The 12,036-nt window shown below is 41.1% G+C and overlaps 1 protein-coding gene across 2 annotated transcripts in view; it reads left to right on the plus strand.

The window, feature by feature from the left end:
• sema4c (semaphorin 4C) overlaps positions 1-12,036 on the plus strand; it is a 114,709-nt gene that overhangs the window by 83,816 nt on the left and 18,857 nt on the right. For both annotated transcript variants that reach the window (XM_011479538.3, XM_020706185.2), the window contains 6 exons: positions 519-673; positions 5,593-5,655; positions 6,928-7,026; positions 7,358-7,454; positions 8,003-8,122; positions 10,055-10,206. In XM_011479538.3, coding sequence (XP_011477840.1) covers positions 519-673; positions 5,593-5,655; positions 6,928-7,026; positions 7,358-7,454; positions 8,003-8,122; positions 10,055-10,206 — 686 coding nt within the window. The remainder of the gene's footprint in view (positions 1-518; positions 674-5,592; positions 5,656-6,927; positions 7,027-7,357; positions 7,455-8,002; positions 8,123-10,054; positions 10,207-12,036) is intronic.

Here is a 12,036-nt window from a genome sequence, read left to right on the forward strand (position 1 = left end):
ACATCGAAGGGCAATCTAGACTCCCAATAAACCGGAGAGAAAACCCACGCGTTCTCAGGGAAAACACGCAAACTCCACACAGAATCCACCGCACAGCCTAAAAACGGAAAGTACTGTATTTTATATGTCTTGTTACCTTTCAGACAAAAGCTTTTTTCCTCACTGAGGTCATGTTTTAGGTCTTCCTGAGGGAAAGAAAAAGGACGGGGTAGTTCTGAGTAACAACACCCCACTGAAGGAATTGTTGTGTGCACTAACACGGGGTTAACATCCAGCTGCCAGTAGCTTGATGAGTCAAAATGAGTGTGTAATTTCATCATTGGCTTAGTAAACCTTTGGCATCCCCAGTGGTTCATTTCTTCATAAATACGGGCATGTTAATGGGGCTGTCTGTGTATCTGCAGAGGGTCAGACAGAAATGGATGACGACAGAAAAGTGTCAAAGTTCTCATTCATTGATTTCTTCAATCACATGGTAAATATCTCCCAAATGATGTTACTTTTTTGTCTCCATGCAGATGTGCTGGACAGTATGGCTCGGTTTAGCATCCAGGGGGTGTTCAACTACAGCATGCTGACCCTGTCCGACCACGAGAGAGTTCTGTACGTGGGGGCCCGGGAGGCGCTGTTCGCCCTGGATCCCAACAACATCAGCAGACAGCTGAGGCCGCAGGTACAAGCCGCAGGCGCCCTCGTTTTCACCGCCCAAATTAAAATGTATCAATAACGGACATGTAGGGACTTGTGGGAATGTAATTACCACCTGAATGTCACTGCAGACGCCCACTCACTCCCAAACGCCTTTGTTCCAATGCAACAAATTAACTGATAACGTTAAATGCACCAACGCCGAGCTTGGAGATGGACAGCTCTGGAACAAAAGGCGTCCTCGCTGCAGCTTTGTTACCAAGATAAACCACAAATTTAATTATGACATCAATTTTGATGAAAGTATTGTAAAAATCATTTAAGCATAACAGGAGTTCAGACAGAAAAGGAAAGATAAACTGATTTTCTGCCTGTGCTACACTTATTATTTCCCGCAGCAGTCCTGGACTGTTGGGACCAGATTGTTTTGCATTTTTTCTTTCTCACTGCGCCTTTGAGTGAAAAATTCCCCCCCACCAAATACTTATGAACTCGCCAAAATTTGCACCCGGTACCCGGTGAAAATGAATTTTAGGTATTAAAATGATGACATTACAGGAATTCTCAAAAAAATTACTGGGCCCAAAATCTCGACTGGGACTCAAGAAAAATAATTCAAAATCTACAACCGAAACCAAAACATACATGTTGAGGAAGGAGGGGAAGTTTGAAAAGGATCATGGGATGGCCACAGGACCTAGGGCTTGGGGGCCATTTCGTGGCACAGTGTGAAATTTGGTGGTTTTCACAATTCCCATACTATTTAGGTATTCATACGTTTTCGATCTATAGCCTCCTAACTCCTCGAGCATCATTGCAAAGCTTCTTGGTAAAAATCGCAGGATTTAAAAGTAGTAGATATTTAACGTGCTCAAAAATATGCCGTTTACCTGTTGCTTGTACATATTTTACCAAAATATAGTATGTAACACATGAATCTCTGGCTCAAGCTGAATGAAACGGTAAGACATATGATATTAACATATCATATATGTGGGTGTGGTTAACAAAAAACTTCTGTTGCTAAGGAAATCCAAAAGTTTAGTTTAACAGATTCTATTAAAAAAATACAAAGGCTTGTTCGTCCTTACCAGGCGACCAACAAACAAAATGGTTGCTATGGAGATAAAACCAACAGAAAAGCTGCTATTTTGAGAAAAAGTATTTTTTTTCACGTGACCAGGGAGGCAGCGACAGAAAGAGGAGAGTGAGCGGCGTGAAGTGGCCGCCCAACTCCGCTTGCAGCTTTCATGCTTTTTATCTTTGAGTGCTCTTACTTCTACAGACTGACCTTTTTTTGACCTTTTTATGCTTTTATTTTGGTTTGAGTACATTTAAAAGTCACGATGTGCGATATTAGTGATCATTATTGCAATGACAATAAGACTTGGGATACATCAAACCAATAGCAAAACAACTAATACATTATTTCTAGTTCACTGCAACGGTTCTATTTAAATAAAAGTCAACCCCACACTTACATTCACGTGTTATCCGTACCATGACAAAGGTGGATAAAGGTGGAGAGGATTTCATGTAGTCCATGGACACCAGTCTTCTTTCTCTTTCGGCTTTTCCCATCAGGGGTCGCCACAGCGAAACAACCTCTCTTTCGAGGACGAGTCGCATGGTTCACTTGGCAATGTTTTATGCCGGATGCCCTTCCTGACGCAACCCTCTCAATTTAACCGGGCTTGGGACCGGCACAGAAGCAGAGAAGGGAATAGTCCATGGACACCACTGAATATCACAAATCATTGAAGATAAAAGGTTCAGTGCACTGTCTCAACGTTGGGAATGGGGTCATCTGGATCCCACAAGATAGCAAAAGGGTTAAGTTTACACTTTATTGTGCAGGCCTTATTCCAAAAAAGGAAACTAAAGCTTAGAATTGAACCAATTAACCACCTGGATGTGGTTCACATCATTTGGAAAATAAAATAAAAAATCTGTTCAAACCTAAAAAGCACTTTACTGACTGAAATGTAATTGGACTGTTTTCCTATTTCAAGACTTTGCTGTCAGAAACAAAACATTAAAATTGTATCTACACCTTCAAAAACGGACACGTTCAACATAGGGTGAGTTCATCTTTTTTCTTCGACTCCACTCATACTTTCTGTTCCTCTTAACGTCGTAAAAAACCTTTCAAACCTTTGCTTGGAATCAAGGTTTTCCACCTGACAGAGGTGGAGAACCTGCCCAATTCCGATCGGGTGTTTTCCGGTGGATCAAATCAAAGCAGCCGTGCAGAGGGAAGCTCAGGCAGACGCGCTCCCTTTGTACTTGGTCAAGTGCTCACCATCCAGGCTTTGCTCAATCAGGGGTAATGCTGGGAAACACTCGTGTCATTTTAAGGGCTTAAAAACACACACGCACTTTCTACAAAGTGCTTTACAGCTTTGAAGTTTGATTGGGTCCATGAAGCATCATCGCTGTAGCTCCCGCTCCCCCAATCACGTGAACACTTTCTTTCAAGACATTAGAAACTGTTTCATGCCGCCTTTGTCTACTTTGATAGTGAAGCTTTGAAGTGTATTTGGCAGATTTGAAGGAGAGATTGGAAAAGCCATGTAACAAAGAACATTATTATTACAATAAACCTTGCCAACAAGCTGATGCAGAGTGTGGGTTCAGTCAGTGTTCCTCATTAGTGTTGAAGGTTCAAACCGGAGTTTGTTTCCTTGGATTTTTATCTTTAATTCAAAAACTTTGACACTGCCTTTACTGTAAAACACTGTTGTGGGACCCTGTCTGTCAAAATGTTTGGTTGGATGTTATTGTGATTACCCTAACGTGACTAACTTGTAGGGTTTTTTTTGTATTTTTTCATGTGCTACTAACAAGGTTGGGAGTTACAGGTGATGTAAATATGCTATCATGGCTAGTTACTTTGCTTTCTATAGTATGTACTTCCTAAAGGAAGTAAGGGGCTCGCACCATGGATCAGACTGGGATTTTCTGCTGTAGTAACTGTTTGACATTTAGAAAAACAAAAACATGCTATCAACCCTCACCCAAAAAAATGGAGTTTCAACAAACTATGGGTCTAAATTTGCATTTTTATGCTTTTTCTAAAGAAGTAATACAATCAAAACATGTAAATCCACACCTTGAGATCCTTGTTAATGAGAAGAAACCAAATGTTTCCAGCTCCAATGCATCCACTGTGTCAGGATTGAATGTTTCCTTGTCCTGCTTTTCATTTGATGACTTTCCAGCGTTTTTGTTCTCCTCTTCTTTGTCCTTGTTTTCATTAGTGTTTCTGTTTTTGCTGTATTGCACTCGGGGGGAAACCCGTTCCTCTCCATCATTACCTTTGACGTACCCTGCAAACACACATACGTACCCATGCAGAGATGGTGCGCCCTTGGAGACTCCGTGCGGTTTTCCTTTGGTCCATTAATAACCGCTCCGTGTTGCAATCAATACAATTACAGTGACAAGATGAAAGTGTACAGAGCGGCCGACAGAGGATTAGCGATTTCTGGCTGATTTGCTGCAATAATGATCAATTATTCGTCGCACGATTGGACTTTCATACTCAGCCGCCGACCGCTCAGGTCCGAGTTATGGGGCTTACAGTAAAAACAAGGCCACCTGTTGTGGAGGAAAGGAGCTCAGAAAGACAAAGACAGGAAGAGGATGGCCTCTTGTCACCCTCTGGTCACTGGGCATTCTGCTTCTTCTCTTTTCTTTCTTTCCCCAATCTCACACACCGTCTGTCTTCATTACTTTCATCAGAGTTTTCCTCCCCAACCCGCTCTCTGAGGACGTTTTCCTTGGGATTCGACACTTTGGAGACAAACAGCTCTGTTTGTGTAGTGCTTTCTCGTGCATTATTTAGCAACGTTCCTGTTGCCGCTTGCTGCTCCGCATTTTCTTTATTGCTTTTTTTACTCTTTGTCATAAAAACACAGCAGAACGTGCAGAGTCTCTGAGTTTTGAAGTCTTGACGATTTCCCTTAAAACTGTTTGATACTCAGTGGTGCTACAATAGGTAGATTTCCTGATATTTAGGGCTTTTATTGAGTAAAATATATTATTTTGGACATGCTGAAAAAACCTTTATTATCTACTATATTAGTAGATAAGTTAACCTGATCCGTTTTAAAGTTTAAAAGTTTAAAAGGTAATTTCTATAAAAACTGGAAAATGTGGGTTTCATTGGATGTCACTAATTTGATTTTGATTACGGAAAATTACTTTTTTACAAAATGTTTTTTTAATATTTTGCTCTGTTGAATTTTTTTATTTTCGTAAAAGTCATTGTAATCTTTTACTTGTTTTTGCAATATAGATTATGTGATGCAGTCGCAGATATGCAGATTATGTGATGTGATCTTCACTAAGACACAAAATAAAAAAATTAAAAGTAATAATAAATAAATGTTTGCACCACATAATAGCATTTAATTATCGAAATCTTCCTATTTGCACCAAATTTAAGTGTTGGTGCAGCGTTGTCGCATTAGCCCCTCCCACATCCCAACGTTTGCAGGTGGTCCAAACACGTTCATACAGTCCGTTCCATAAAAACCAGAGCAGGTGTTTGGATCCAAAGCAATAGGCTCCCTGCTGCAGGATCTTTATGTTGGCCTAAAAATATGAAAAGTGTGATGGAGACTTTGGAGTAACAATCCCAGTCAGTGAGGCTGTTTTTCTCATCCTGCCACCTGTGCAAACCTAACCGACACACGTTGTGGATCAGTATAAAACCATGCCATATCATGTGTAAGGAACAGAAATAAATTATTAAAAAACCCTGAACTGGGTCTGTGTTTGAGCATAAACCCTTCTCCAGTCTGTCTGAGAGAAATCTCATTAAAGAGAAGTGAAGTGCTATATCCTGCAGGGTGCATCACACACCACTCCACTACACAATAGGCTGGATGTGAATGAAAAAACCTTCCTGCAGCCCATCATACTCTGTCTTCTCCCCAGATCGACTGGCCGGCTCCACAGGATAAGAAGCGCGAGTGTGTTGCCAAGGGGAAGAACAACCAGGTAACATGGATCTCAGCTGACAGACTCCCACAGCTCCCACCGCCTTTCAGAACCCCACGCTGGTGGTTTGTTTAAACAGCACCACTTTCCTTTCTTTACTGCATTAAATTTAGATAAGTCTGTCTGGGGCATAAACTGGAACCCTTCCAGTCATTGCATTAGCACCCAGAGAGGCGCATCTTCCAGTCAGGGTCAGAGTCAGCATCTTTTAAGGCAACTAGACTCGGCATGGACAGTCCTCACTGCTGACAGGATGCTGCGAGGATGCAGAACGCTGCGTCTGTGGTCAGAACACAACTGTAAACCTGAGCAAACCATGTGCTTTACATTTGCACCAAAATACGATTAGACCTAATTCACAACTGCCCTTATGGGAGGATACGGGCTGTTTCCGGGTCAAAAAATGGGGAAACCGAGCACAAAGATGGCCATCATAAAATATCAAGGCCATAAACTGCTCAGTAAGTCCATAGAGCTGGGGTGCTCACATTTTTTTTACCACGGAAGCTACTTTTCAGACGACAAGCTTCAATAGATTTACGGTTTTATCTATGTACATATCTATACATCTTCTCCATAACCGTCCGCGGGCCCGGACGACCCAAAAACCCACAGCACCCATCTGAATGCACGTGACCAAGGCTTACAGCTTACAGAGCTCTCGTAAATGAGAGCACAACGACACATTTTTATGTAAGAGAAATAACTCAGCTCTGCTGTTTAAACTGCCTGAAAGTGGAGCATCAATAAAAGCAAAGCTTCAAAAACATTCATCATAAAAATTTGATCTTCACTTCTGCTATTTGACAGCTTTGCATGTCCTATATAGGTTCCTTTTTTCCTCCAAAGATCATGTGGAGAGCTCAAAAGCAGTGCCTAATTCTTATGCAAGTAGGGCCACATGTGTTACTTTTAATTGAAAGTCTCTCTATGTCATTTCTTTTACTTTCATCCTTGTTATTCCCCACGATTTTAGAATCTGTAAAACAGAATTTTTAAGCATTGAACGGCTTATATTACACTCCTGAGATCCAAGAAGTGTTTTGCAATCTGAACTACATCCTTCATTCCAGTGTGCATCATGTCTGAGCGTCTGTGTTTCTTTTCTTTGTCACATTAAAGACATTAAAGGAGGTTTTCAAGAAGCACCAACGATTTTTGATTGATGCGTAAAACTTTAAGTTTCTGTCACTTTTAAGGCTTTTTTGTTTGGAGCTTCTTCAGATCATCGATCAGAACCACATCTGACGGCTTCTCCCCCCTCCCCCACAGACCGAGTGCTACAACTACATACGATTTCTGCAGAGCTACAACCACACGCACCTCTACACCTGCGGCACCTACGCCTTCCAGCCCAAATGCACCTATGTTGTGAGTATGAGTGAGGGCGATGCGATCTTGACGGGGTCGTAGCGAGGTTAACGCTGACAGGAGTCACACCTCTGACCCACGTTTGATAAAAAACTGCAGAGTAACCAAATCAAAGTTTGCGCCTTGGGAAATAAATGTGTCACAATAGGGGGGCTGGTTGGATGTGTGAAGGTTGGTGTGCTCGTGAGGTTGTGTGTGACGCTGATGCAATGGGACAACCTGGCGGAGGAAGTCCACCGCAGACAGACAGAGCTCGCAGTTCTCGTATGTGGATCATAACGCAGAACGACCCTGAAGCACCTGTGTTCCTCATGTCTGCCTGTGCTTTCAGAATGCCGTTAATTTTACCATCAGCATGGCATCCATGGAGGACGGGAAGGGCAAATGTCCGTACAACCCTGCCAAAGGACACACTGGCCTCATTGTGGGTGAGTATAGATTTGCATCCATGGGTTTTGAAGTGATGAATAACATCTTTTAAGGTCAGGTTGTCGTGAAAGTCCTCAAAGGGACAAATGTTGACAAAGCATTTTTACATACACAGATCTAAATGCTTATAATGATTTGTTTTAACAACAGATTCTTGAAAATAATCCAGAAATGCTTTTTTTTGCTTGTCCAGCAGCAGAGCAACAGATAAGTGGTGAAGAAATCTTGTGTTGGACAGATTTTACTGTTACAACAGGTGGTTATGAACCTGTGGTCACAAGAGGAGTATATTTGTATAAACCCCGCTGTACACTTGAGGCTAAACTTTATTTACATTAATTACATTTGCATATATTTCCTTTTTTGGACAGAACAGAAAAGAGAAGAAAGAGAGAATGGGATATTAAAGATGAGAGATACAGATATAAAAAAGGAAAACGAAAAAGAGTGTCAAGAAATTAGAGGATGAAAAATGATGATGATCATATGAGAGGTGGAGTTAGAAAAATATCTAATTTTTTAAAGTCTGTGTTTATATCTTTTATAGATAAGGAAATGTACTCAGCAACACTCAACAACTTCCTGGGTACAGAGCCGGTCATTTTGAGGAATCTGGGCCTTCAGCACTACAGCATGAGGAGCGAGTACTTACCTGCCTGGCTCAATGGTGAGTGACCTGGGATTGGAATCATATTACACCTAAGCTGGGAGGTGCAGGTGAGGAGGTCCGCATGTCCTCTGGGACTGGTTTTTGGTCCCCACCTCCATGGCTCACTCTGTAATTCCATCGTCACCTAGGTGACTGGATATGAGTTGATCTTGGTTTCCCACACTTTCTCCCGGGGGTTTGTGGGATCTGCACTTGCATCTGCTCCATGCCAGACTTTATTTTGATTGATTGGTTGGTTGATTTATTGATTAATTGATTAGTTCATTGGTTGGTTGGTTGGTTGGTTGGTTGGTTGGTTGGTTGATGTTAAGCATTGCTGTTACCCAAATGAACAAAGAGTGGCTGGGATATGCTCCAGCAACCCGAAACTGAGTGGGTTTGACAGGATGGATGGATGGATGGATGGATGGATGGATGGATGGATGGATGGATGGATGGATGGATGGATGGATGGAATACATTGTAAATGGTTATGGTTGCAGTTGTAATATTTAGTGTTTAATCAGTCCTTCTATTATCAGGACGCATTTAAACAAAAAGAAAACTGCTGAACATTTTAGATGATTCTAAAAACAAACTTGTTCTATAAAACAAGGTAGTCTGTCATGTTTCATTGTTCCTGTAGATTAAAAAATGCCTCCCCTGAGTTAACATTTTCATACATAAAGCAAACAAGGTTTTTCAGAGTTTGGTACTACTGTTTGCATGGTATGACACAGCATCTGGCTTAAGGGTTAGTTTACGTCATTTATGAGAATTCTGTGTATTTTAAAGATAATTAGATTATATTTCATTAGATTATTTAAAGAGCTATAAGAGAACTTGTGTTTCATGTTGATCTGGTTGTGTAGAAAGAAGAAATATCCATAAAGATTATATATCTTAATTAAGTTCAAGTTTGTTAAAATGCTACAGTGTTTTCAGCTGAAAGGGACTTACTGTCAGTTTTTCTGGGAATATATATATTCACTGGGAATATTTGTGGAAAAAATTGCATATATTGTGTCTGGGCCGGTTAAGGATGTTTAAGTCTGTTTTTTGTTTGTTTTTTTCAGATTTATTAAAAAGAAAAAGCTTCACTGAAAATATTTTCTTTTCCCCTCGTTCATTTTTTTATGTATTACTGTGTTTTGATGTAGGAAGTGAAGAAGAGCATTAGGAGAAAATAATCAGAGAGAAAAGAAGAGTAGGAAATCCTATAAATTAGGACCTGCAGTGAATCAATATTGAGAGAGGTTAAAAAAATATGGAAGCGAAGAAGAAGAAAGCCAGGAAGGATAAGGAGGAGGCAGGGCCGGTATGTCTCTTCATTAGTTTGCTGTTAAAGGGCTTTTATACAAAAGCAGACCTGCAATAAAGTGAGCCTCACCTCAATTTAAGCAATTTCTGATCAGCCTAAAAGCATTCAATTGCTCTGTGTAATAGTGCAGCGGCTGAGGCTTTTATATTGAAAGAACCAGTCCGTGTAGAAGACAGAGTTGTACTTTAAAAAATATGTACATTATGCATCAAATTGAGTTGAAAGACAGTCCATGTCTAAAAGGGCCTGATTCCAAATTAAAGGAAAAAAAAATAGAAACATTCAGAATCTAATGAGGCCTGGATATGGAGAGAATTTGTAAAAAGGAAGCTGAGGCTGTGGAAGTGGGGAATAGAAAACGAATCACTAATGTTGAAGAGAAGAGAGTGAAAAATGCTGGGAGAAGTGAGGGGAAGGAGAGGAGTGATAGACAATAGAAAAAAAAAGGTGAGAAAAGTGTGTAGAGAATGAGATGGAGGTGTCAGGATTGTGTGTGTGATTCCGTCCTGCAGGCTGGAGCCCACTCTTTATTCGCTTGACATGGAGGTCTCAGGATTTGTGTAAAATGACACCATCTGATATCACCCCTTTGTGCGTTTCTTTGTGTGTGTTTGTGTGTGTGTGTGTAGAGCCTGACTTTGTGGGATCGGCGCTGGTACGGGAGAGCACAGGCAGTAAGGATGGAGACGACGACAAGATCTATTTCTTCTTCAGCGAGCGGGCTCTGGAGCTGGACTGCGACACGGAGCTCACCGTGGCCAGGGTGGCGCGCGTCTGCAAGGTAACACGTCAAATCAGTGTAGATTCAATTAGCACCACCACCACACCCCCCGGAGTCCATCAAAGGAGAAAGCTCAGACTAAAACTACTATTAGCCTGAAAGTGCACAGAGGCAGACTTGGCTCTGAAATCGGGCTTTCGTGCACACTTGGCAGAGAATCCGCTGCTGATTTCCCCCAGCTGTTTTTGGCAGCTGTTTCCGAGAGCGTAATAATGTGAAATAGCCCTCGCTAACAGTCTGGGGGCTTCAACTGGACATGCGCACGCGTAACAGCAGCAACAATGGAGGGTCGGGCGGCCTAAATAAAGTAATTCAAAGAATAGATTGACGTGAAACTAAGACTTTTGAATCTGTTTTCAAATCAAATCAAATCAAAACTTTATTTATAAAGAACTTTTCATATAAAAATATAACACAAAGTGCTTTATATTAAAACACAACAAAATATAAAAACAAGCATGACGATTAAAATAAACAAGCACAAAAATTAAAAAATAGGGCCCCCTCCCCGTACCAACACACAGCCCCCCACTCCTTTCACACCTCCCACCCCCTGACTGATGGGGAAAGACAATGAGAAATAGGCTGAGCACGAAAACAAGTTGTTGGAAACGCTAATAACTTGAACCTCCCTCTCTGTGAACAGCTGCATAGACAGCCAAATGCAGCATGACAGGTGGGGACCGCTCCACCACAGCTAAGTGGTGATGCAGTTTCCCATACAGGGCCCCAGCGGCTGAACAGCAGCCGACCCAGAGGGAGAGGTCCCAACCGAGGAAGCACCAGAAATAAAAATGAAAATCAAAATGAGAATGAAAAAGTAAACATATTGATAAAAACAATAAAACATTGAAATAAGGTAAATTAAAATAACGTGTTAAAAATCTAGTTTAAGTTCATAAAACAAGATAAAATGGATAAATAAATAAATATGTATGTATAAATAAATACATATAAATAAATAAATAAATAAAAGTAATAAAAATTAGCTAAAAGCCAGGTTAAAAAAGATACGTCTTGAGCCTTTTCTTAAAAGCATTAATGCTCTCTGCGGCTCTCAGGTCCTCTGGCAGACTGTTCTATAAACGGGGGCCATAGTGCTGAATGAAAATTGGGGTGATGTGAGCCGGCCTCCTGGTCTTGGTGAGAACTCGTGCAGCAGAATTTTGGAGAAGCTGAAGGTTCCTAATGTTGGTTTTTTGGAATACCAGCAAGCAGGGCGTTACAGTAATTAATCAAAAGCATGCATTAGCATCTCCATATTAGCAAAAGAGAGAAGTGGGCGGACCCTAGCCAGATTTCTAAGATGATAAAAACCAGTTTTAACCACCTGTTTTACATGAGGGATAAAAGTTAGCTTAGAGTCGAAGATAACACCCAGGTTTCTGACTGTTTCTAAATGACTTAATGAAAGTTCCTGTAGCTTCAGAAACTGTTTCTCTCTTTTGGCTTCAGGACCGATAACTAAAATGTATTAATTTTCATGACAGATCCCATAAGCGGGCGGACGGTCACCACGGGAAACGCACCATTCTCTCAGAAATCTATCCAGTTGGGCTTCTTAAAGTCCAACTCCAATCATCTTTCGAGTTATGTTACAGTTTTACAGTTTTTAGACAAAATTTAAAAAAAAAAACCTGTGTGGTTTTCTTGGACATACTTTTTAACAGAGCATCAATAGTTCCTCAGAAGTTTGGCGCTGAGTTGTTGGCGTGGAGCAACCCCGCCCCCCCTTCCCCTCTCATGATGCTTGAAGCAGGGAGCTTGTGGCCCGACCAGTATATTAACTACATCAAAAATACAATCTGTTTCAAACCTCTTTTTTTTCAG

The sequence above is a fragment of the Oryzias latipes genome, chromosome 9, assembly GCF_002234675.1.
Source record: "Oryzias latipes chromosome 9, ASM223467v1".
Classification (NCBI taxonomy): Eukaryota; Metazoa; Chordata; class Actinopteri; order Beloniformes; family Adrianichthyidae; genus Oryzias; species Oryzias latipes.